Source organism: Peromyscus californicus, unplaced genomic scaffold (assembly GCF_007827085.1).
Source record: "Peromyscus californicus insignis strain IS unplaced genomic scaffold, ASM782708v3 Scaffold_16__1_contigs__length_79575227, whole genome shotgun sequence".
Classification (NCBI taxonomy): Eukaryota; Metazoa; Chordata; class Mammalia; order Rodentia; family Cricetidae; genus Peromyscus; species Peromyscus californicus.
The window spans coordinates 31,907,343-31,934,541 of NW_026294458.1; the positions used below are offsets into that span (position 1 = coordinate 31,907,343).

Below are 27,199 nucleotides of genomic sequence, written 5' to 3' on the forward strand. Positions count from 1 at the left end.
ACGGAAACACAGATTCCTGGGGCACACCCTCAACGGAGTGATTCAGGAGATAGGAAGGGCTTCATAATTTAGATTTTCAGACAACCCCTTAACAAATTAAATATTTTTTTGGGGGGAGGGCTGTCTTTTTTTGTTTTGTTTTGTTTCTTTCTACCTTCCTTTTAAAAATAATTTATTCATTTTTATTTTATGCACACTCATGTTTTGTCTGTGTGAAGGTGTTGGATCCCCTGAATCTGGAGGTACAGGCAGTTATGAGCTGCCATGTGAGTGCTAGGAACCTGGGTCCTCTGAAAGAATAGTCAGTGCTCTTAACCACTGAGCCATCTCTCCAGCCCCCTTCCTTCCTTTAAAGACAGAGGGTTTCACAGAGGCTGAGCGGAACTGAACGTTTTCCTGGCTCAGGCTCTCCAGCTCTGGGATAACTAGCATGCACTACCCTTAGGGAGGCTCTTGTTATGTAGTCCAGACAAAGTTGGGGTTGTTATGATCCTCCTCCTGTTTCTGCATCCAGAGAACTGGGATTACAGACATTTGACACCCTGAGTAGCTCAAAGGCCCAGATTTTTAAAAAGGGGAGTGATGTGGGCTTTTGATTGACTTAATAATTCCGCTGTGTACCATCAGTTATCTCCTGAGATCAGTGGAGCTGATAAAGTCACTGTGAAAGACAGAAAGGGGTGGAGAGCGGAGGAGGGGAAAGCCTATTTGGACGACAGGAAGTAGGAGGCGGCATTTACCTGTAAAAGAACGCTCAGGTTAGCAGTAGTGAGCTGCAGACATCCTTACGTTTGCAGCTTTTGTCTTCCCTGAAGCCTGCGTGGAAATGGCTCAATGCAGCCAGGATGTTTATAACGAGGTAACCTTTCTTTCTAAGAGAATTTATTTTCTCCGGGAGTTCTTTTTGCTGTCTTTCGAGGTCTCACTTTTGTTTCCAACTTGGAGGAATCAATTCGGGTTCAAAGCCTCCATCTTGGAATCCTCTTTGCTTGTTACTTTCTTTCCACATGTTTGACACTATGTATCTCCTGGGAGCAAAATGAAACTGTTGCCTAGATGAAATAGTAACCTGTAAATTTGTCTTAGACAAGGAACGTTGTAGCTAATTAAAAATCTCTAGGAAGAGTGAACTAAAATTAAGTGAAATTTTTTGACAACTTATACATTTAAAAACATTTATATATTTAAGTAGCCATTTTTTTTTTCTAATGAGAAGTAACCAGTTCCCAGTACCTCTAATGCCAGGTGCATGTAGACTTCAGTGATCCTGGGCCAGATAGGGGCCACTGTATCAAGCTACAAGACAGAACTGGCCAGGCCAACTCACTACCGGTTTTAGACCTCATCCCCAGAGTGGGGGGATGTATTTTGTTTTGTTGATGTGTAGCTCAGGCTGTTTTGGAACTCTATGTAGACCAGGCTAGCCTCATACTTAGAGATCTGCCTGTTTCTGCCTCCCAAGTGCTGGGATTAAAGGTATGTGCCACCATCGCCTGTTTTTTGTTTGTTTGTTTGTTTTTTAGGTAACAAAAGTGAATCTGTGTCTGGAGTACTTTGAAAAGGTGCTATACAAATGTAAAATAATAGTAATTATTATAATCAGTAATTTAAGTTTGGAAGTAAAGGGGTGTTGTTTTTTTTTAGGTAGCAAAAGTAAATCTGTGTCTGGAGTACTTTGAAAAGATGCTATACAAATGTAAAAAAAAAAATCACTGATTCAAATTTTTAAGTAAAGGGGGTGTTGTTTGTTTTTTAGGTAGCAAAAGTAAATCTGTGTCTGGAGTACCTTGAAAAGATGCTATACAAATGTAAAAAAAAAAAATCAGTAATTAAAGTTTGGAAGTAAAGGTGGTGAAGAGATTTCTCCTGAAGGGGAGGGGTGTGGCGCAGTCTGTAGAATGTTCAAGAACTTCCTCAAGGAGATGTCACTACCCCATAGTCTTAATCCATTCCTTCCTTCTTTCCTTCCTTCCTTTCTTTCTTTCTTTCTTTCTTTCTTTGGTTTTTCCAGACAGGGTTTCTCTGTGTAGTTTTGCGCCTTTCCTGGAACTCGCTTTGTCAACCAGGCTGGCCTGGAACTCACAGAGATCCGCCTGGCTCTGCCTCCCGAGTGCTGGGATTAAAGGCGTGCGCCACCACCGCCCGGCCTTAATTCATTTCTTTTCTGAGACTAGGTATATATCACTTGCAAAAGAGGACAACTCGATAACTTACCCTGGTACAGAAAGTCCTCCCACAGTGGTCAGACTCCTCCAACTTCTGGGCATCTTGCTTTCCTCACACCCAAACACAGACGGTAAATGATGACTTCATTAAGCTTGCCTTGTGAGTATGTGGACTCTCACTGCTTCTCTTTGCAGAGCTTCTGTAAGGAAGAAATTGATGAAGAAAATGTTATTTTAACGCTGGTCCCAGTGACAGAGGAGCCCATCATCGAAGTGTCTACCGAATCAACTATTTCTTCACCCATTGGCCTCCAGCCACCAGGTATTGTCAAGTGGAAGAATCCTGGGGAAGTCGGGCAGCGGTGGTGCACGCCTTTAATCCCAGCACTCGGGAGGCTCGAAAAACCAAAAAAAAAAAAAAAAAAAAAAAGAATCCTGGGGAAAACAATGTAGACGTGAGGTAGATTTCTCAGTAAGCCTCTGGAAAGCCAAGAAAAGTAGATTTAGTTTTATTTGACTTAGTTTTTCACTGTGCTGCCTTGGCTGTCCTAGAGCTTTCTATGTAGATGAGGCTTGCCTCAAACTCAACAGAAAAAAATCCCCCCTTTCTGTCTCTCTGGTACTGGGACTAAAAGTTTAAAGGCCTGCATTACCAGGCCAGGCAGTCTTCTTCAACCTCACTGTAATTCCCCGGGAGAAATTTTCACCTAGCTCAGTTGCTAAGCCCCATATGCGCTGTCTTGTTTAAGATAGGAAAATAGGTGTTGGGCAGTGGTGAAACACACCTTTAATCCCAGCCCATGCGAGGCAGAGGCAGGCCGAGAGACCTCCGAGTTTGTAGACCAAGGTGGTCTACAAAGAGTTTGAGGACAGCCTTGTTACACAGAGAAACCCTGTCTTGGAAAAAAACAAAACAAGTGGTGGTGGCAGTGGTGCACGCCTTTAATCCCAGCACTCGGGAGGCAGCAGCAGGTGTATCTCTGTGAGTTCGAGGCCAGCCTGGGCTACAGAGTGAGTTCCAGGAAAGGCACAAAGCTACACAGAGGAAACCCTGTATCAAAAAAAGAAAAGAAAAGAACAAAACAAAACAGAAATAGCTCAGTTGTCTAGAATGCACATTGGCACATACACAAACATAATAAGACAAAATCTTAAGAAAAGAAAGCATAGAAGTTAGAATGTTAAGGTGGGTTGCTGTCCCGGGTCCCCTGTTTTAAGGGGTGTGTGATCTTGGTCAAGTGAATTCCTCATTTTTTCCCTCATTTTAACAGGAGGGAAAGAAAAAGGTTTATGTGCAAACTGGTCTGTGAGCAATCACCTGGTATTTGTTATTGCTTTGTCTCTTCTCTTCTAAGTTCCCCCTGTGCCAACTTTTGAGGCTAGCAAGCCTCCAGCATCCCTACGAGTGCCCCATCTGCCAGCTGTGCTGCCCCCCATTAATGATGTGTCCCGGAACACTCTTCGGGAATGGTGTCGCTATCACAACTTGAGTACAGATGGAAAGGTTGGTGCCCTCACGCTGGGATTCTGTGCTCTTTGGACTAAGTGTGTAGAGTCCGGTAGTGTAGAGTCCGGTCGGGTTTTTAACTATTTTCTCTTCATTTCCTTAGAAAATTGACGTTTACAAGAGACTCCAGAAGAATTCGTATTCCAAACAGCAATGCGTGAGTAATGGATATGGTGATGGAGTGAAGGTGGGCTCTCCCTGTGGGCTCACTAAAACTTCTATATGTAACCTTTCTCTTCTAAGGCATGGTTACTGACATTTAAGGGACCAAATGTGTGGTTGAACTCAACCTTCCATTTTTCACTACGTATTTGGTTGCGTGAGTGGTTTTTTTGTTTGTTTGTTTGTTTTTGTTTTTTCGAGACAGGGTTTCTCTGTGTAGCTTTGCACCTTTCCTGGGACTCACTTGGTAGCCCAGGCTGGCCTCGAACTCACAGAGATCCGCCTGCCTCTGCCTTCCAAGTGCTGGGATTAAAGGCGTGCGCCCCGCCGCCGCCGCCGCCGCCGCCGCCGCCGCCGCCACCACCACCACCACCACTGCCCAGCCCAGCGCGGTTTTGTTTGTTTTTTGAGACAAGGTCTCACTGTGTAGCTACCTGGGCAGCCTGGAACTCAGAGATCCATCTGCCTCTGCCTCCTTCATGCTGAAGTTAAGGATGTGTGCCACTACATCTAATAGTTTGTCTTGATAAGATCTCCAAGTGTCTTAGACTGCCCTACAACTCCCTGTGTAACTTAAGGAGATTATAGAGCTCAGAATCCTGATACTTCAAACCTCCCAACTGCCAGGATTACAGGTACAAATAGTTGGGAAGATAGGCTTGCACCACTAGGTTCCACACTATTTATTGATTTGAATATAGTCAAGTAGGGTTGTTTAGAAGCGCTCAAGCTACACAACTTCTCATCTTACCATGGTTTTTGTTTATGTAACTGGGTGCTACAGTTGGGCATGACAAAGCTAGGAACCCAGAACTGGGGAGGTTGGGGACAAGAGGGACTGTCTATCTTGGCCACATAGTAGATTCTAGGCCGAGAAGATCATTTTGTTGTTGCCTCAAACCGGAAAGAGCTGAATGGGCAGCAACTGTAATCCTATCATTTGGAAGACTGAGACAGGAAGGCGGACGTCAAGTTCAAGGCCAGCCTGGGCTACAGAGTGAGACTGAAAACAAAAACAAACGAACCACCAGCCGGGTGTGGTGGCACACACCTCTCATCTCAGCACTAGGGAGGCAGCAGCTGGAAGATCTCTGAGTTCCCGAGGCCAGCCTGGCCTAGAGCTAGTTTCAAGACAGCCAGGACCGTTCCACAGAGATCCTGTTTCAATAAATAGACAAAACACAAAGCACCTTCAACAGATCCCACAACTAAGTGCCTAGACCTTGCTATCTTAACATGTAGTCGAGCCTGGCTTTGAGGTTATGATCTTACTTGTATCTCCGTTTTTGTGTTTTACCCCTGTGGGCAGATCCATGTACCTGTGCACATGGAGACCAGAAGAAGGCATTTGGTGTCCTATCCATGTGCTACTCTATTGAAGCGGGCAGTGTGTCTCTCCCTGCATCTGGTGCTCAAGCTTTCTCTGCTATTCCGAAAGCTAACTAGCACCAACAATCCTGTCTCATCCCCCTAGGATCTGTGGTTATAGGCATTTGTGGGGAAACAAATGTTTATTAGCAGTTTGCTGGAATGCTACCTCCAGGCCCGTGATCTCCCTGATCTTCTGCACTAGCCATTTCTCCAGCCGGATCTGAGCTTTGAACTATCAGAGTTTTCTGCCTGCTGAATGAACGCTATAGAGAGTAGCGGTTTGAAATTTTCATTGTGTGGCTCAAGCCAGTGTGAAATTGGCCTAACAAGTCCTTTCTGCAAGAGCTGTTTTGAATACTGGTGAATTTCATTTTCAGCACATTCCTGACACGTCTCTTGAAGCCAGACTGAAGCCACTTCCCAGGAAACCCAAGACTATTGTCACCAAAGGATCCAAGCCTGAAAATCTCAAGAGTAGCGGCGGTGAGGAGACCAGTATAGTTGAAGTGCTAACTTCAGAAAGGGAGTCGGTATTCGCAACCTGGGGAAGGATTGCTATGAGAGCTACCCAGCCTAGAAATGTGAACCGACAACCTCTTCCCTCTAATGTCAAGGCCTTTCTGCCACCAGCCACTGGTAAGACCATCAGCAAGGTGTGAGTACTACTCTTTAGAAGCCTGCTTAGTTAACATCAGCATGGGACAGAAGGACTAGAAAGTATCCGGGGTTATAATGACGTCTAGAGACTAACCAGGTAGGGTGGTGCATATGTGTGTTCCCAGCACTTGGGAGGTGGAGGCTGGTGGGTCAGTCGTTCAAGATCTCTCTTCACTTTATGGTGAGTTCAAGACCAACCTGGGTAATCAAAGGCTACATCTCAAAATGAAGCCAAACTAGATCACTGGTGCTCAACGTTCCTAACGCTTTGACCCTTTAATAATACAGTTCCTCATGTTGTGGTGACTCCTAACCATAAAATTATTTTCATTGTTACCTCATAACTATAATTCTGCTACTTTTCGGAATGTTTGGATATAGAGGTTTGCCAAAGGGGTCATGACCCATAGGTTGAGAATGACTGCCATGAATTATTAAAATTGATTCACATAGGACTTCATTTTTTCCTTTTTTTTTTTTTTCTTCTTTTTCTGTGTAGTTTTGGTGCCTGTCCTGGATCTCACTTTGTAGACCAGGCTGGCCTCGAACTCACAGATCCAACTGGCTCTGCCTCCCGAGTGCTGGGATTAAAGGTGTGTGCCGCCGCCGCCCGGCTTATCTTTTCTTCTTGATGAATAGCAAAATCTTACTTGGACTAATTTTGACACTGTCTCATTGCTAAATATGGGGATTCCCATGTTGAGAGGGAAATTTAATAATATGTTATCAGCCTGAATAAAGTATATCGTCCTTTCCTACTGAAGGTATTCGTAGGGATTGAGAATGCAGCTCAATCAGTTGAGTGCCTGGTGTGTTTAAAGCCTTGAATTACATCCCCATCACCACGGAAAACTTGGCTTTGTGGTGTGCATCTGTATGTAATCCCAGCACGTGGGAGGCAAAGGCAGGCTGACCTGTCTATGAACTTGAGGCCAGTCTCTAGTGAGTTCCAGGCCAATGAAGGCTACATAGGGAGACCTTGTTGAAAAGAAAGGTGGGTGGTTAAAGTGAATACTAAGTATTCTAGATATTTTGTTATACATGTGTATACACACACACACACACACACACACACACACACACACACATCTGTGTAGCAAAGATTTTCTCCCGTTTTATGGGCTGTCTTTTCAGTCTTTGTTTCCTTGTTATATGAAATGTAATTTCATGAGATCCTATTTATTAATTACTGGTATTTTTCCAAGTTGGTAGAGTCTTATTCTGAAAGTTCTTCCCTATGCCTGTTTCCTAAAGTCTTTTCGTTTTCTTAACAGTCAGGTCTTGTGTTAATGTCTTCCATCCATTTTAGAGTTGATTTTTGTACAGAAAGGCAGATCTTCATGTGGCTATCTGATTTTTCAGGAACCATTCGCAAAGAGGCTTTTTTCCAATGCGTATTTGTGGCATCTATGTCAAAATCTGGTGGCTATAGCTTCCTGGGTTTATTATGTTGGGGTCTTCTCTTCCATTAGTATGTGCCAGGACCAGGCCACCTTAGTTAATTTGGCTCTGTAGCCTATCTTAATCAGATGTTTCTGCATTATTTGTTGCTGTTCAGGATTGTATTGGGTCTCCAGGTCCTTTTGTGCTCCCATGTGAGTTTTAGAATTTTTTCCCCCTCTTTCTGTGAAGAACGACATTGAAAAATTTGGAAAGTATATTGAATCTCTAGTTTGTTTTTGGTAAGAGCCAGTTTTACAATTCTTTTTCCCAGTCTAGGGCCATGATGGGAGTCTTCTCCAATTTCTTTCAGGCTTTTTAAAAGTCTTTTTATAGGTCTTCCACTTTTGGTTACATTTATTCCAAAGCATGTATGTATGTATGCATTGAGGCAAATTTGTGTATGGAATTTTTCCCCCTGATTTACCAGTCATGGCTCCTTAAGTCAGATCAATACAATGTAGTTGTTATAGATAAGTGGGCTGTGTGAGAATACCTGGGTCAGTTTATTGGGGAAAAAATGGTATTTAGTAATAAGTACTTGCTATCTCCCCTGTAGGAAAAGCAAGGGTTTGGGAGGCTTGGCATAGTGGTAGAAATGTTGCCTAGTGTGCTTGAGGTCCTGGATTTAATCTCTAGTGTTGGAAAGAAAGGGAAGTAGAATACAAGTATCAATAATACATGTATTAATATGTGAACCATTTAGCAAAATCTTGAGCACAAAGCAAGCATTCTTCAAAGTAACTAAGATTCCTTTGGACTACATAATTTGTGGTTAGAAACTGTCATCTGGCCTGTTTTCTATGCATCTCACTCAATTTCCTTTTCTTTTCCAATACTTAAATTTCCCTGTGCACGTGATGTGAGAGTTTTGACAGTTTATAAGCTATCATAAGGCATTTGATTTTTAGCAGACCATAAGATAGCGAATTCAAGAGTAGTTTCTGAGAGATCATGGAGCGTTGTCTTGACTTTCCGTCTCCTCTACTTGCTTCCTACTTCTCAGGATACAGGTGGTGTGTTGTCCACGGCAGAATGCTCCCTGCAGATAAGGCAGGCTGGGTGTACCTGCAGATGCACGCCGGTCATGCCTGGGTTCCAGACACTCCCCAGAGGATGATGTGTCTCTTCCTATTACCAGCCTGTGTTTTCCCAACCCCAGGAGTGGAAGACAACCTGCTGTGCCCTGAATGCGTCCACAGGTAACCCCCAAGTGTCTCTCTAGGCATAGGGAACAGAAAAAACAAGACATTTAGATGAATTTCTGAATAACCGAAAAGAAACCAGAAAGCAAACACCCTATTTTCTTGTTTTGCCATATAAATCGGGTGAAAATAGGGATACACGCTGGGCGGTGGTGGCGCACGCCTTTAATCCCAGCACTCGGGAGGCAGAGCCAGGTGGATCTCTGAGTTCGAGGCCAGCCTGGGCTACCGAGCAAGATCCAGGAAAGGCACAAAGCTACACAGAGAAACCCTGTCTTGAAAAAAACCAAAAAATGAAAAAGAAAATAGGGATAGCAACATGCCTGACAAGCGGGGACCTTAGCTTCACTTTAAATTTAGGCAACTAGTCCAAAAACTAGAATAAGTGGCTGGGAATGTAACTCAGTGGACACAATGCTTGCCTGGCATAAATAAGACCCTGGGTTGGGTTCAATTCCCAGCACAGCATAAAACCAGAGGTACGGCCATAGAGGCCAGCCTATATGAGACCCTGCATGAACATTAGTGCCTACTAGGTGTCTATTTCTTAGAGGTACAAAAATTAGTGAGAAAAATCCGGGCTGAAAGAGAAGTGAGTAAAGAAGTTATGATTGGAGTAGCTGTGGGAAACTCAGGGGGTGAGCAAGGATACCCTGTTGTCCTGGTTGGTAGAGAGGCTTTCTTGATGGCTACAAAGACTCAAAGAAAGTGTATATTGATTGGTCTTACAAATACTGCTTTTGGTTTTAGTTCCATTTATTTTGTTTGGGATCGGGTTACACAGGCATGCCACAGCACAAGTGTTATGGCAGAAGTGATCGAAATCAGGTTCTCAGAATCCCCAGCAGGCAGCTTTTCCTGCAGAGATAGATGCTAGCCCTGCTTAGACTCTAGAACTCAAAATCTATCCATGAGTACAAAACAAATGTGAACCCTGAGAGTGCAGGTAAACTTGACTGTATAAAGCTCTTCACTCATCACTCCCAGGAGCCAGGAAAACCATCCAGGGGCTCCTGAAATAGAATGGATTCCTTACTGTATTTGTTCAGTTTGTTTTGGTTTTGAGACAAGGTCCCAGGCTGGCTTCAAACTCAGTTACAATCCATTCGCCTGCCTCCGCCTCCCTCCCTGGTGCAGGGATTAAAGTTGTGTGCCACCACACCCAGCTTTTATCTTTGTTTAAGGGAAAAATCTTGGATCTTCCCCCTAGCAACTTTTGACCACCTTCGAACATATTTCTCTTACAGCAATAGGAAGATGTTGAGAAATTTTGAAAGCAAGAAACGTTCTGCAAAGAAACACAAAAAGCTATCTCCAAATTTGCCAACTTAGACCGATGTCAAGGTTTCTGCTCTGAGGTGAATGGAAGAACCCTGCAATGGCTAAGAAACTGGACATCCATCTCTGCAGAAACTGGACATCCATTCATGGGTTGGACTTGCTCAATCCTATCTTGTTCATAGGGTTCAGAGAACAATTTGAGTGGAAAGATGTCTTATAGCAAAATAAAATCCCCAGTCTTCAAGCAACTCAGTCTCATCATTTACAGAAAGCGCCTAACTGAACTTCAGAGAACAGCAAAGAATTTCCTCATAGTGAAGGTCTAGAAACCAAGGAGTGGTTAAAATGAAAAATAGGTGTTTTTGTTTTGTTTTGTTTGTTTGTTTTTTATATAAGAAACAGCATAATTTAAACCTGCTAGTCTGTTCTGAACTACACCACTGGCCATCTGTACTGACATAAAATTTCTGGGTTCTAATCTGTATTAAAGGTGTGTACACATTTTTCCTTAGTATTCCCTGAACAATCCAGTTCATTGTCTACTTATACAGCATTACATTGTGCTAAGCACCACACACAATAAAAGTGAGGATACAGAACCAGGCATGATACATGCCTGTAATCCTAGCACATGGGAGGGAGAGGCAGGTAGATCTTGGAGTTCCAGGTCACCCAGAGTTACATGAAATCCTGTCTTAAAAGAAGGGGAGCCGGGCGGTGGTGGCGCACGCCTTTAATCCCAGCACTCAGGAGGCAGAGGCAGGCGGATCTCTGTGAGTTCGAGGCCAGCCTGGGCTACCAAGAGAGTTCCAGGAAAGGTGCAAAGCTACACAGAGAAACCCTGTCTTGAAAAACCAAAAAAAAAAAAAAAAAGAAGGGGAGAAAAGGAGAGGGGTAAATACTGAAGAATGTGGTTGGTGTACACAAATACTTCCCCGTTTTGTTTAGAAGACTTGAGCATCTCGATCTTAAGTATCAGTGAAAGTGTATGGGGCTCTTCTGGAGCCAATCCCCCAGCAGTCACTCGGGCACCTTAAGCAAAAGACAGCATGCAAAGTCATGGGGTTTATGATAAAATTTTCACTCCTTTTCAATATCTATGTTATTAGGTGTATGCTTGTCTACATGTATGTGCAGGCACCATGGAGGCCAGAAAGTGTTGGAGCCCCTGAAGTTTTGTTTTAGGGAGGTGCTTAATGTGGGGTAGGGAGCCAAACTTGGGTCCTCTGGACGAGCAGCAAGTGTTCTTATAATTAACTGCTGAGCCATCTCTCTACCCCCCTTGAGACAGACAGACACAGGGAATAGTTTAGTAACATGAGACAACGCTTAGTTTGGGTTATACGCCTCTTTTAATACTGCACTTGTCAGGCTAGGACCCTCACCTGCATGTATTATGCACACACACCCCTTTCTGAACAATTGTACCCAGCAGTGTGTTGGCAATCCGGAACCTCCCACCTTGTCTAAGATGCTTACACGTGAGTGTGTGTGTGTGTGAATGTGTGTGTGAAGGTAAAAGGGACAACTTCTGGGAGTCACTTTCCTCCTTGCACCACATGAGAACTGGAGATCACATTTAGAGTGTCACTTTTTGGGCAGAACGTGCTTTTATTCACTGAACCATCTCACAGGCCCCATTTTTTTTTTTTTTTTTAATAAGGATAACATTTCACTGTGTGTATGTGTACTTCATTTCCTCTATCCATTCATTTGTTGCACCTCTAGGCTGTTTCCATCTCCCAGCTACTGTGATTAAATGTGACAGTAAACAGGGGCGGACAAGTGTCTCTGGTTTATTGACATGAAGTACTTCAGGTATGTATTCAGAAGTGGGCTACTTGAGTCATGGTAGTTCTGGTTTTAGATTGAGGAACCTCTGCTGACTTCCATAGTGTCACACACAGATCGACCCTCCCACCAGCAGAATATGAAGGCTCCTCTCCCCTCCACCCTCTAGAATTTGTTGTCCTTTTTCTTCTGGCTGGGAGCCATTCCAACTGGGATGAGTTGGAATCTCAGTTTCGTCTAATTTGCGTTTCCCCGATGGTTAAAGATGGTGAACTCTGTTTCCAGAGATTATTATTTGAGACGTGATTGTCAGGCCTTTCACTGTAATTTAACTATGCATTAGAAATATCACTTGTCTTTTCAATAGTATATTTCATCAAGACAGTGATTATACTGGTGTATTTCATGGTGTCCAACCAGGTTGTTAATATCTGTAATTCATGTACCATAGAGAATTCTACAAAAGAAGTCTACGGGTGCAATTATCCCTTTACTGATAATTTTGATAATGTATCTAAGAAATTAGAGTTTTCTTGCCTTAAACCACATGGTCCTTGGTTCCCTCAGCTATTTCCTGCCTCAACTACTATTTTCTCCAAGTGATTATTCAAAGGGTAATTCTATTTCCAGCTGAGCATGATGGCTAATGCCTGTAATTTTAGCACTTGGGAGGTGAGGCAGGAGGATTACTGTGAGTTTGAAGTTAGATTGGGCTACAGTGAGATCACCTCACCTCCTACCCCCAGATAATAAGCCCCCCTACCCCAAAATAATTCTATTTCAGGCATGCTCTCTATTGGGTAAATAGCTTCTTTTGCTGGGTGTTTATTAAATATCATTTAATGTGGGCTTAAGCATGAAGGTTAAGAAAGAAAGAGCGATTAGAAAGAATATAAGATACTCCTGAGAGCATGGGTGTGGATGTCTCTGACAGGATCTCATAAATTGCTTCTGATCCTCCTGCCTCCGCTTCCTGAGTACTGAGTACAAGGATTACAGGTGAGAGTCATCGCACCTAGTTTCTGTGGTGACAGATCCCACCCATGGCTTTGTGTACCATAGCCAAGCACTCTAACAGCTAAACTACATCGTTAGTACTCCCAACACCATCTTTCTCCTTGGAATGTCAATAATCTGGCTTTTCCTGACCTTTTAAATAGGACACCATTTAAATATTGTCTTTGAAACACATGGATTCCTATGCTTACTTAACTTCCTAGCTTCAAAAGTTGCCTCAACTTTGACATGGAGGAACAAGCCTGTAATCCCTGCACTCAGCAGGTGGAGGTAGGAGGTCAGGAGTCAAGGTAGACCACACAGCAAAATTCCAGGCCTGTCTAGACTACGGGAGACCCTATCTCAAAAAGAAAAGTGCCTTCAGCTAGTCTAGTGATGCACACTTGCAGTCCCAACATTTGGGAAACAGAGGCAGGATAATAACCGTGAGTTAAAGGCCAGACTGAACTATTTATTGAGACTTTCTCTTAAAAATGCAAGCAAACAAAACTCAAGTTGACCTAAGTAAAGATTGGATTCAGTTTTCTTTCTTTCCTTCTTTCTTTCTTTCTTTCTTTCTTTCTTTCTTTCTTTCTTTCTTTCTTTCTTTCTTTCTTCCTTCCTTCCTTCCTTTCTTTCTTTCTATTATCAGCTTGATACAGTACAAATTCTTATCCTAATAGTGAAATGTTTCACTGAGGCTTGCCCAATGATTGAGTAAAACCAAAACTTATTATAAGCCACAGTCATCCTAGGGTGTCCCCCCTCCCCCTGTCCCCCCATGTAGCCTCCCTGGTTTTGTGGGTTGCAGTCTGATTATTCTTTGCTTTATATCTAGTACTGGATTCAGTTCTTACAATCCCACTCTCACTCTTCTAGGGCTGTGGAGTTAGCAAAGATGCTTCTAACAATGATGGATACAAATTTGTGGTATTAATCTTACTTTTTAATCTTTTTTCCTTTTATTGGAAATAGACTTTCTTTGTCACATACTATATCCTGATTATGGTTACCCCTTCCTCTGCCCCTCCAAGTCCCCTTCCTCCTCACCTAATTCTTTTTATTTATTTATTTTTTAAAGATTTATTTATTTATTATGTGTACAATGTTCTGTCTGCATGTATGCCTGCAGGCCAGAAGAGGGCGCCAAATCTCATTACGGATGGTTGTGAGCCACCATGTGGTTGCTGGGAATTGAACTCAGGACCTCTGGAAGAGCAGTCAGTGCTCTTAACCTCTGAGCCATCTCTCCAGCCCCCTCACCTAATTCTTGACATAGGATCTCATTCTGAAGCCCTGGCTGACCTGGAAATCACCATGTAGACAGACTGGCCTCCGTCTTCTCAGACCACTTCTGCTAGTGGTCCTGCTATCTTTTAAGAAATACTATGTCGTAGTTTTGAGGAAACATGACCAGGGCTGTGATAAAACACTTCCTATTTATATCAAGTGGATACTCCAGCCTCAGAAAGGTAAAAACCAAACAAAAAATCTATACTTTTTCATGTAGGCTTAAAGCGTGCTCTGGAAATCCTGGCGCTGGAGTTACAGGCTGTCGTGAGGCACCATGTGGACGCTGTGAAACAAACACAAGGCTGCCACAAAAGCGGAAGTGCTTAACTTGAATATGAAAAGGCGGCCCTGTGGGAAGGAGGACCTGAGGAGGGGGGTGGATGGGGGCTAAGCTGAAGAGAGAAAAGACAAAGCCAAGTTGGTTTGAAAAACATCACAACACAACTTAATTTCTTGTAAGCTAAAAAAACAAAAAACAAAACAACAACAACAACAACAAAAAACTGTAGCCACAGTCTTCTGCTCTAAGTGTGCCGGAGCTAAACTTCTGCTGTTGGTGTGTTGAATGATGTGGGAATTTATACATAGTTTTGTGACTTGGTAAGTCACGTGGTATCCATATATGAATATCATTCCCTATTTTTAACTCAGTTTGTTTCTTGGTTTTGTGCTTTTGAGACAAGGGTTTCTCTGTGTAACCCTGGCTGTCCTGGAACTTGCTCTACAGACCAGGTTGGCCTCAAACTCAGAGATATGCTTGCCTCAGCCGCCCAAGTGCTGGGATTAAAGGCACGGGCCACCACCACCCAGCTTTACTTTATTTTAATTAATTAATTAGTTAATTATTTTCAGAGCCAGGGTCTAACTCTGGAAGATTTGTTTTTTATTATTTTAATTATGTATATGTATGTGTATATATGCACATGAATGCAAGTGCCCACAGAGGTCTGAGGTGTCAGATCTCCTGGAGCTGTGGTTACAGGCAGCTGTGAGTCAGTCACCTGTTGTGGATGCTGGGAACAGAACTCAGGTCTTCCGGGAGAGAAATATGTGCTCTTAAGCACTGAGTCATCACTCTAGGTACTCTCTCTCTCTCTCTCAAGGTTTTCAATTTAATTTTATTTTCTTATGTGTGTGGGTGTTTTGCCTGCATGTATATCCGTATAGCACATGCATGCCTGGTGCCTGTGGAGGCCAGAAGAGGGTGTTGGGTCTCCTGGAACTGGTGTTACAGAAAGTTGTAAATTGCCATGTGGGGGCTGGGAATTGAACCTGAACCCTCTGGAAGAGTAGTAGCCACTGCTCTTAGCCGCTAAGCTATTTCTCCAGCCCCTATATTCTTTCTCTTTTAAGACAGTATATCTTACTATATAGCCATGTTTGAACTGGAATTTACTATGAAGACCAGACAGTCTTTGAACTTGTAGCAATCCTCCTGCCTGTTTTGTTTGTTTGCTTTTGTTGTATGTTGTTTGTTTGTTTGAGACAGGATCTCTCTACATAGCCCCGGCTGTCCTGGAATTCACTCTGTAGACTAGGCTGACCTCTAATTTAAAGAGATCCACCTCCCTCTGCTTCCCGAGTGCTGGGATTAAAGGCTTGCACCACCACCACCCAGCCATTTGTTTGTGTTTTGGATACAGGGTCTTCTGTAGGTCAGTGTGGCATGGAACTCAATAAGCAGCTGAACTGGAGCGTGAAGTTCTGATCTTCCTGCTTCCACCTTCCAGTGTTATGGGAATAACCACTAGAAGTGAGCACAAACAATAACAGAACATCTCAGTTTGTGCAACCATAACATGGCTCTCTTTTTAGTGTCACTGAGATCTCATTATCTTCAAGGCCACCAAATTTTACCAACCCTCCTAGACACTTGTGATATATTACGTGTTTTAAAATTCACCTGCATTTCCTAAGCCCTTTGAGAAGACGTTCACTGTTTTAGAATGTGTTATATATTAATGTCTAATCTTTTTCAGGGACTGTTCTGACATCTATAGTAGATGTCATCTAAGAACACCAGCCTAAGTATGTCTTTATAGGAGAAATTTGGTTGGGGTGGTGGCACACCCCTGTAATCTCAGTGCTTAGGAGGCAGAAGCAGGAGGATCATTTCAAGTTTGAAGCCAGCTGGATTTACATAGTGAGTTCCAGGCTAGCTATGGCTAAATAGTAAGACTTTTCTGAAAATAAAATAAAATGAAAAATAAGAACAACACTCTTTCCCAAAAGAAAGAAAAAGACAAGAGGAGAGAAAAAGAAGCTTGTGAATTTGTGTGTGTGTGTGTGTGTGTGTGTGTGTGTGTGTATGTGTGTGTGTTACACTCCTTTGTGCCCAGACCTTGAGAGGTAGAGGCAGGTGGATTTCTGAGTTTGGGGCAAGCCTGGTCTACAAAGTGAGTTCCAGGACAGACAGGGCCACAAAGAGAAGCATTGTCTTTAAAAAAAAAAAAAAAAGAAAGAAAGAGAAAGAAAAAGAAAAGAAAGTAAGAAACAAAAGAAAGTAAGTGGATCACATGTTAGGCTTGGGAGCTGGGACTAATCTACCAGGCAGTTCATGATTTAAATACTTGGAGGAATCTTTTTTTTGAGACAGGGCTTCTTTGTGTAGCTTTGGAACCTATCCTGGAACTCGCTCTGTAGACCAGGCTGGCCTCGAACTCAGAGATCTGCTTGGTTCTGCCTCCCGAGTGCTGAGATTAAAGGTGTGCACCACCACCAGCCTGGCCTTGGAAGAATCTTTACATAGATTAAGAAAGTAAATATTTTCTGAATGAATGCCTCTTCTGCACCTGATACACAAAGGAAAAAGACTGCAAAAGAGAGCCCTATTAGCTTCTTTGAAATGGACTCTTGGAAGGATTAATCACCAATGACAAATGTTCACTGTCCCCCAAGAGCTGGGTGCATTGTGCTATTCTGAGCAAATCCTATCTATCAACGTTGACCCATAATAGCACCCATCTATTATACTGACTTGGAGCTCTGTCCAATGATGTCAGCCTTAGGGTCTGCCTGGCTCCAAATTACCACAGAATTAACATGCCTGTCTCTGTCACCAAACAATCTTCCTTTGGACATTGCTGCGAAGGCCCAGCCTCACTTCCTCTTCACCTTCAAGTAAAAGAGAAATAGAGTGGGTGTTTCTTCTGTCCCAGATCTGCCTGCTCACTCTCTGAGAGAAGAACACATTGGCTTTCCATGTCATCAATTATTGAACACTATTATTATTATTATTTTTTTTTTTTGGTTTTTTGAGACAGGGTTTCTCTGTGTAGCTTTGCGCCTCTCCTGGAACTCGCTTGGTAGCCCAGGCTGGCCTTGAACTCACAGAGATCCGCCTGGCTCTGCCTCCCAAGTGCTGGGTTTAAAGGCGTGCGCCACCACCGCCCGGCGTTATTGAACACTATTATAATAGAGCATGGATTTTGTAAACACATTGTATGCACCATTAGCAATATGAAGACACACAGATGCTGGCTCTCATCTTTAGACAGTTTCCTTTATGGTTATTCTGCTTTTTTTTTTTTTTTTAGTTTTTCGAGACAGGGTTTCTCTGTGTAGCTTTGCGCCTTTCCTGGATCTCGCTCTGTAGACCAGGCTGGCCTCGAACTCACAGAGATCCACCTGGCTCTGCCTCCCGAGTGCTGGGATTAAAGGCGTGCACCACCACCGCCCGGCTTTGGTTATTCTTGACAATAGAAGTGTCTTGCAAAAGTTTACTCTGGTGTAGTTCGGTGGTGGCGCCAAGGCTAGCGATCTGAGTTTGATCCCCATAACCCACATGGTGGAAGGAGAGAATTCACTCCCTCAACTTTTCCTCTGACCTCCATACTTAGTGGCATGTGTACTTCCCCAATAAATAAATATAATAATAAAAAATTAAGCAATAGGTTATATGTTGAAGATTTATGAGAACCATGTTTTTGAGGCATTTATAACTGGTTTTATGCTTATGTATAATTAACCAATAGTGGAATTTGTTCTCTTGAGATAATATCTCAAGTAGCCCAGGCTAGCCTCTAATGACTGACCCTCCCAACTCTAGCTCCTAAGTGTTTGGCTTAGAGCATGTGTGATTTCACATTCAGTTTGTTGTTGTTTTTGCACTCCAGGGTCAAACTCAGGTGGTTAGCTGTGTGGCAAGTACCTTTACCTAGTGAGCAATCTCCCCAGCCCCAGATTTTCCTACTTTAAAATTTAAGAACTGGGTTGGGGATTTCGCTCAGTGGTAGAGCATTTGCCTAGCAAGCGCAAGGCCCTGGGTTTGGTCCTCAGCTCTGGAAAAAAAAAAGAAAGAAAGAAAGAAAGAAAATTTGAGAGCTGGAGAAATGGCCTAGTGACTAAGAGCACTGGTTACTTTTACAGAAAACCCAGGATGGATTCCCATGGAAGGTAAAAAACAGTCTACAACTCTAGTTTCAGAGGTTCTGAGGCCCTCTGCTGGCATCTGTGGGCACTGCATGAACTTGATGGAGGAGTAGGAACAAAACAACCATAAACAAAATAAATACATCTTTGAAGCCAATTAATTAGGCACCACACACATCTTTAATCCAGCACTCTGGAGGCAGAGGGAGGCGGATCTCTGAGTTTGAGGCCAGCCTGGTCTACAGAGATTGTTCCAGGATAGTCTGGCTATACAGAAAAAACTTGTCTCAAACAAACAAACAAACAAAAACACAAACAAACCGGTGGAGTGGCTGGTGGTGCACGCCTTTAATCTCAGTACTAGGAAGGCAGGGGCAGATGGATCTCCGAGTTTGAGGCCAGTCTAGGCAGTTAGAGTGTCTCAAAAACAAAACAAAATACAACAAAAATGCTTTTGAGACAGGGTCTTTTTTTTTTTTTTTTTTTTTTTTTGAGACAGGGTTTCTCTGTATAACAACAGCCTTGGCTGTCCTGGAACTCTCTTTGTAGACCAGGCTGGCCTCAAACTCACAGAGATCTGCTTGCCTATTCCTCCCAAGTGCTGGGATTAAAGAAGTGTGTCGCCACCACCCGGCTGAGATAGGGTCTTAAAAAAGGACAAAAATGTTTTTGAGATAGGGTCTTACAAAGAGGAAGGCTGGCCTTGAACTTTCAATCCTTTCCAAGAGTTGAGATTACAGCGGTACACCTGTAGGGTAAATATAAAATGGCTGGGTGTGTCGATGCACACCTTAATCCCAGCACTGGGGAGGCAGAGACAGGAGCATTTCTGTGAGTTTGAGGCTAGTCTGATGTATGCAATGAATTCCAGGGCTATATAGTGAGACCCTGTCTCCAAAGCAATAACAAAAATAGAAAGAAAGACAGACTGACTGGCCAACTAATTTTTGGTGGTGTTATTTACCCAAGTGTGGGCTTGATTTTTTTCAGGTAGTTTTGATTGCTCTTTTTTTTTTTTTTTTTTTTTTTTTTTGAGACTGTTTCCCTGTGTAACTTTGGAGCCAGTCCTGGAACTCACTCTGTAGCCCAGCCTGGCCTCGAACTCTCAGAGATCCGCCTGCCTCTGCCTCCTGAGTGCTGGGATTCGCCCGGCGATTGCTCCTGTTTTAATCAAATAATCTAACCTGAGGGAACAGCAGTCCTGAACAAAGGCCATCATCCCCTCGGTACGATGAGCAGCACTGCACATATGCTTATGAAAAGGAAGGAGGAACTTTTGTCTTACTCTTTTACAGGATTCTCCTCAGGCGGGAACTTTTTCTGGCCTTGCTCACTCAGGACAGCACACCGTCAGATTTTATTACTCTGCACCCACCTGTTATATCCAACCTATCTGGGGACAGACATTGTTTCCATCACATGGTCTTAGACCCAGACATAAACAGCAGCAAGTATCTTTGCAGGCATAATCTTAAGAGCGAAAAATGGGGAGCTCTGTGTTAGAATGAGTTGGGATGTGTTGCTATGTTCTGACGGGACATGTGAGCCGAATGGGGATTTTTGATTGCTGGACCTTGATGTTTTGATCGTTGGACCTTGGTGATCAGCATCGGGAATGAGCCAGGCATAAGGAGGCGACCAAATAAGGGAAATAGACCTTGGTGGCTAACTTTAGAAATGCGAAAGTGCTGCCGGGCGGTGGGTGGTGATCCACGCCTTTGATCCCAGCACTTGGGAGGCAGAGGCAGGTGGATCTCAGTGAGTTCCAGGGTCAGTCTGTTTTACAAAGTGAGTTCTAGGACAGCCAGGAGTGTTAACACAGAGAAACTCTGTCTCAAAAAACAAAACAAAACAAACAAACAAAAAAGTGGAAGTGCCTAAATAAGGGAATTTAACCATTTAGCAAGGGAGAGCAAAGCGGGAGGGCAAGACCTGCCAGAGCCACGTTGGCCATGCTCGGGCTTGTTAGAGCCCTTCAAGTTTCATGGCCAGGTTGGCTTCAGACTTTTTGTGTAGCTGAGAATGCCCTTGAACGTCTGGTTCTCCTCGGTCCATCTCCCAAATGCTGGCACTACAGGGTATCTGCTTCCATGCTCTGGTTTTTGTCGTTTTGTTTTTTGAGACAGGGTCTTTCTATTAAGTAGCCCAGGCTACCCTAGAACTTGCTATGTAGACCAGGCTGGCCTTGAATTTACACATTCTCCTGCCTCTTGCCTCTGGAATGCTAGGGTTAAAGGTGTGCACCACCACCATGCCTGTCACTGTTCCCTGTTTTAGTTTTTAATTTTATTTATTTATTTAGTTAGTTTTTTCGAGACAGGGTTTCTCTGTGTAGCTTTGGAGCCTGTCCTGGAACTCTGTAGCCCAGGCTGTCCTTGAAGTCACAGAGATCTGCCTCCCGAGTGCTGGGATTAAAGGCATGCGCCACCACCGCCCAGCCTTAAGGTTTTTGTTTGTTTGTTTGTTTGTTTTCGAGACAGGGTTTCTCTGTGTAGTTTTGGTGCCTCACCTGGATCTTGCTCTGTAGACCAGGCTGGCCTCAAACTCAGAGATCCACATGGCTCTGCCTAATAAATCTTAAAATAAAAAAGAATCACCAATAGTAAATAATACCTATTAATATTTTCAGCCTGCATAGTGCTTTGCTGTGGCATAAAGAGAACCTGTGCACTACTACCTAACTTTGACAGATACATTTTAGTTTAAGTGAAATGCAAAGTGCTTATGATGGAAAGGTTTTGGGATACCTCATCAAAATATTAGTGCCTGGCTGACACTTCGAAAACTTAGATGAGGAGCGGCTGGGCAAACTTAAATGTCATTCTTGGTGTCACACACACACACTTTTTTTTGCATCAGTCCATGGTTCCAGAAACACCTCTGCAACGTCCTTTCTCTTCAATTGTATCATCACCCAGTTCTCCACTACAAAATTCACTTGGTGAGAACATGTGGAAACTCTGTTTAAATTTTATGCATAGAGAGGATGTCCCCTCTGACATGAGGATAAATGATGGCACATAGTGATTGAAAATAGAAGTGACCCAGAAAGCAATTTGACCTCCTTTTCCTCAAACTAGGATTTTTTTTTTTTGTGTGTGTGTCAGTTATAACTGAGTCTTGAGCGTTAAAGATGAGTCAAAATAGACACAGTAGGGTAGGAGGGAGAGAGCTCAAGCTTGTCACTGGTAAATTGTGCATTAGGCAGATATCAATAACTTCTGGGGCTGGAGAGATGGCTCAGAGGTTAAGAGCACTGGCTGCTCTTCCAGAGGTCCTGAGTTCAATTCCCAGCACCCACATGGTGGCTCACAACCATCTGTAATGAGATCTGGCACCCTCTTCTGTGTACATAATAAATAAATAAATCTTAAAAAAAAACCCTTCTTTTTGAAAATATTTAGGCTGAGGAGTTAATGAAAACATGCTCTTAATCAAGAGCTTGGATCAGGGACACCTGTAATCCCAACACCTGGGGAAGGAGCCGTCTCCATGGGACAAGACCAGAATGGATCTGAACACTTTGTCTGAGGCCAACCCAAGGCCCAGCTGCTGATCCTGCGAAACCCAACAACTTGAAGGTGTTGGTGAGACTACCCTGCTCAGCTGAAATCCATCCGGGAGAGGATTCAGAATCCCACAGTTTGAAGTCTGAGGAAACAAGATCAGCTGAGGAGTTGACAAATGAGCAAAACCTGACCTGAGAACACAAAAGAAGGTGTCACCCAGCCACCGAACCAGATCACCAGAATCATAAGTATACACTTCACCAACTGAGAACAGGTAAGCTCCCATCTCCAGACCGACAGATCAGGTCTCTAGCCCCTAGGCCCTACTCATCGGAGTCCCAGCGACCAGACAGCTACCTTTCCCTGCTCCCCCCAACCCCCCCCAAACAAACAACAAACAAAAAAAAACTAACCCCTACAAATCTAACAACCACTAAAAACCATAAGCACACCCTACACCAACTGGGAACAACTGCTCCCAGAGACGGAACCCACTAACACTGATTTGACTAAGCTGCTCCCGAAGAAACAGAGCCCAACAGCAACAATTTAACCAAGAACTCCTAGTGAACCAAAACTAAAAATTAAAACAAGAGAGGCACCTTCAGACAAAGACACTGCCTGCACCGAGCAGAGGAAGAGATGAGTAGATGCCAGTGCAAAAATACAGGCAACAACATAAAGACCCATATGACAACATCAGAACCTAGTGATTCTACACCTGCAAGACCTGAACATACCAAGGCAGAAGAAACAGAAGAAATCAATCCTAAAAATAACTTTAAGAAGATGACAGAGGCCCTTAAAGAAGAAATAAAAAATTCCCTTAAAGAGGAAATGAAAAACTCCATTAAAGAGGAAATAAAAAATTCCCTTAAAGAAATGGAAGAAAAAAAAAAGATTGTAAGAAATCAAAGAAAGCCAAGAAAAAGTAATTAAACAGATGAAAGAAACATTCCAAGATCTGAAAAATGAAATGGAGACAATAAAGAAAACACAAGCTGAGGGAATGCTGTAAATAGAAATCCTGACTAAACGAATAGGAACTACAGAAACAAGCACAACCAACCGAATGCAACAGATGGAACAGAGAATCTCTGACACTGAAGACACAATAGAGAAAAATAGATTCATCAGTCAAAGAAAACACGAAAGACAAAAAAGTTGTAGCACAAAACGTCCAAGAAATTTGGGACACCATGAAAAGACCAAACCTAAGAATAATAGGGATAGAAGAAGGAGAAGAATACCAACTCAAAGGCACAGAAAATATTTTCAACAAAATCATAGAAGAAAACTTTCCTAACCTAAAGAAAGAAATACCTATGAAGATACAAGAAGTTTACAGAACACCAAATAGGCTGGATCCAAAAAAAAAAAAAAAAAGTCCCCTCACCACATAATAATCAAAACACTAAGCATACAGAACAAAGAAAAAATATTAAAAGCTGCAAAGGAAAAAGACTAAGTAACATATAAAGGCAAACCCATCAGAATAACACCAGACTTCTCAATAGAGACTATGAAAGTTAGAAGGTCCTGGACAAATGTTATGCAGACTCTAAGAGACCACGGATGCCAGCCTAGACTATTATACCCAGCAAAACTCTCAATCACCATAGGCGGAGTAAACAAAATATTCCATGATAAAACCAGATTTAATCAATACCTTTCCACAAACCCAGCCCAATAGAAAGCACTAGAAGGAAAAATCCAACCCAAAGAAGCTAAATGCACCCACGAAAACTCAGGCAATAGATAATCCCATACCAACAAACACCAAAGAAGGACAACACAACACGACCACAAAAAATAACAGGAATTAACAATCACTGGTCATTAATATCCGTCAATATCAATGGTCTCAACTCACCTATAAAAAGACACAGACTAACAGAATGGATAAGAAAACAGGATCCATCCATCTGCTGCATACAAGAAACACACCTTAACTTCAAAGACAGACACTACCTCAGAGTAAAGGGCTGGGAAAAGGCTTTCCAAGCAAATGGACCTAAGAAACAAGCAGGTGTAGCTATCCTAATATCTAATAAAATAGACTTCAAACTAAAATCAATCGAAAGAGAACAGGATGGACATTACATATTTATCACAGGAAAAATCCACCAAGATGAAATCTCGATTCTGAACATTTATGCCCCAAATACAAAGGCACCCACATTCATTAAAAAAAAAAAAAAATTACTAAAGCTTAAAACGCACATCAAGCCCCACACATTAGTAGTGAGAGATTTCAACACACCACTCTCACCAAAAGACAGATCTACCAGACTGAAACCTAACAAAGAAATAAAGGACCTAACAGATATTATGACTCAAATGGACTTAATAGATATCTACAGAACATTCCACCCTAACACAAAAGAATATACCTTCTTCTCAGCACCACATGGAACCTTCTCAAAAATTGACCACATGCTTGGTCACAAAACAAATCTCAACAGATACAAAAAAAATTAGAATAACCTCCTGTATCTTATCGGACCACCATGCCTTAAAGTTAGACTTCAACAACAACAAAAATTATAGAAAGCCTACAATCTCATGGAAACTGAATAATGCCCACCTGAAACGTCAATGGGTTAAGGAAGAAATAAAGAAAGAAATTAAAGATTTCCTAGGATTCAATGAAAATGAAAGCACAACATACCCAAACTTATGGGACACTATGAAAAAGGAAAATTCATGGCTCTAAATGCACACATAAAGAAGATGGAGAAATCCCATACCAGTGAATTAACAGCACAACTGAAAGCTCTAGAACAAAAAGAAACAAACTCATCCAGGAGAAATAGATGCCAGGAAATAATCAAATTGAGGGCTGAAATCAACGAAATAGAAACCAAGAGAACAATACATAAAATCAATGAAACAAAGAGTTGGTTCTTTGAAAAAAATCAACAAGATAGACAAACCCCTAGCCAAATTAACCAAAAGGCAAAGAGAGAGCACCCAAATTAACAAAATCAGAAATGAAAAGGGAGATATAACAACAGACAACGAGGAAATCCAGAGAATCATCAGATCATACTTCAAAAACCTGTACTCCACAAAAATGGAAAATCTGGAAGAAATGGACAATTTTCTGGATAGATACCGCATACCAAAATTAAATCAAGACCAGATAAACCATTTAAATAGACCAATAAGCCCTAAAGAAATAGAAACAGTCATCAAAAGTCTCCCAACCAAAAAAAGCCCAGGACCAGATGGTTTCAGTGCAGAATTCTACCAGACATTCAAAGAAGAACTGATACTAATACTCTTCAAATTGTTTCACACAATAGAAACAGAAAGGACACTACCAAACTCTTTATGAGGCTACAATTACCCTGATACCCAAACCACACAAAGATGCAACAAAGAAAGAGAATTACAGTCCAATCTCCCTCATGAACATTGATGCAAAAATACTCAACAAAATATTCATTTCCATTTGATATTTTTAGACGGGAGTTAACTGTGTGTAATGTCTGTCCCACTGAACTCATACAGAAGCATAATTCTTAGTCTTTTTATCATTTTACATGTATTTTTGTGTGTGTATGTGTTTGAATATGTGTATGCCACAGTGCATATGTAGAAGTTAGAGGACAGCTTTTCAAAGCTGACTCTTTTCCTTCTACCATGGGACCTGGGGATTGAACTTTCGGGTTTTCGGGCTTGGTGGCAAGGACCTTTATCTGCTGCCAAAATCCCTCTGTCTTTTAATTTAATTTTATTTTTTCAAGATAAGGAAGGACTCTGTGTAGACCTGGCTGTCCTGGAGCTCATTATGTAGACTAGGCTGGCCTCAAACTCGGAGATCCTCCTGCCTCTACCTGGGGGTTAAAGGTATGTACCAGTACAGCCTAATCTTCAGTCTTATGTTAATGGTATTAAGAGGGTGGATGTGCTTGTCTCTAGAGTTAAGGCCTTTGGAAAATAAGATTAGATTAAACTTTAGGGTAGGGTGGGGCCTATGGAATCCTGGTGGCTTTATAAGGTCAGGGGAACTAGAAACAGACACAGACAGAGTTACCGGTGGGCTCTATGTTGTGAGGCAGCCAGTACCTTCAACATATCTTTTGGACTTGCAGCTTCCACAAAAAAAAACCCCTGAGAGCTAAGTAGACCTTTTTTTCTTTATAGAGGATGTGGCCCTTTCTGTTACTGTACGTGACCGTGTGGAGGACCTTTTGGGACTGGTTAAAAGGGAGAGGACAGAAGTGTTTGGAGCAGCTGGCTACTGTCAGCACTGCAGACAGTCTGGGTGAGGCCTCAGGGAACCAGAACGCGGCTGGGGATGTGGACCGTGAAGGCCGTGCAAACGTGGTTTCCGATGGCGATGAGGATTCTCTTGGGAACTGGAGTAAAGGCCATCCTTGTTACCTTGTGGCCAAGAGTCTGGCTTCCTTGTGTCCCTGTCCAGAGGCATCCTGGAAGGCCGAACTTCCCAGTGACCAACTGGTGTGTCTGGCAACAGAGCTCTCGAAACAGGAAAGCATCCAGGCTGCTGCATGTCTACTCCTGATGGCTTATAGTCAAATGAGAGAGCAAAGGGATGATTTGAAGACAGAGCTTCTTAAAAGGGGAACAGAGCAGCTTAGGCAGAGGAGGAACCGGTGTCTAAAGAGGAAAGGCTGGCCGCAACAGCCCCTGGTCAAGAAGATGACAGTGGACAGACAGATGTTGGTGGTGTTGAATCCTGGCAATAAAAGGAATGGCTGGAGGGCATCCCAGAAAAGAGCCCCAATGCAGACTGGGGAATCTGGCTTGCTGGCAAAGAGATCCTCGACCTCAGTCATGATTCCCAAGGCCCCGGATGCAGCACCTGTAAACCTCAGACCGTGGCAGCGTTCTTGTACGGGAGATTTTGCAGGCCGGAAGAACTTAGTTATGAAGTCTCAGCAGCCCTCACCATAGCTAAAGAGGAAACCGTGGGAGGCCAGGACGAAGGCTGCCTTCAGGTGGGAGTCTCTGAGGAAAGGATCTGATGAGGTGATACCTCATGGAGCTGTGGAAGTGAAGCCATACTGGAGATTCTGGGAGAAAAGCAGTGATACCAGTGTCCTCAAACACCAGCCACAGAAAGCTGCGAGCAGTGTGACACACAGGCCTCTGAAAGCCGAGAACATCAGCTTGCAATCTTCAGTAGCAGCTGTGAGGGTGGAGCCCAACAGAGCATGGAGACTCCTTTCTAGACGCCAGGAAACACCTGGATCTACCCCAGAGGTAGAGTCACTACAGAGAGCCCACACAGAAGCAAGGCTGAGCAGAAACGTCCAGACAGCTGAGGCCCAGAGCCCCCTCCAGCGCAATGCTTACCGGAGTTACAGGGGTAGGGTTGCCATCGAAACACCCGGAGCTACAGGGCTCCCAGCATGGAAAGGCCAGCCTGGGAGAGCTTCGGAAAGGAGACTCCAGCCTGTGAGGACTGAAGCAAGGGCT

General features: G+C 43.1%; 1 protein-coding gene across 1 annotated transcript; it reads left to right on the forward strand.

The window, feature by feature from the left end:
• The first annotated feature begins 752 nt into the window (after positions 1–752).
• On the forward strand, positions 753–10,192 carry Dppa2 (developmental pluripotency associated 2). Its single transcript, XM_052739762.1, has 7 exons — positions 753–859; positions 2,361–2,487; positions 3,521–3,669; positions 3,776–3,829; positions 5,583–5,841; positions 8,309–8,504; positions 9,755–10,192. Exons 1-7 carry the CDS (start codon positions 827–829, stop codon positions 9,837–9,839), a joined length of 903 nt encoding a protein of 300 aa, XP_052595722.1. The 5' UTR covers positions 753–826; the 3' UTR covers positions 9,840–10,192.
• Positions 10,193–27,199: the final 17,007 nt, after the last annotated feature.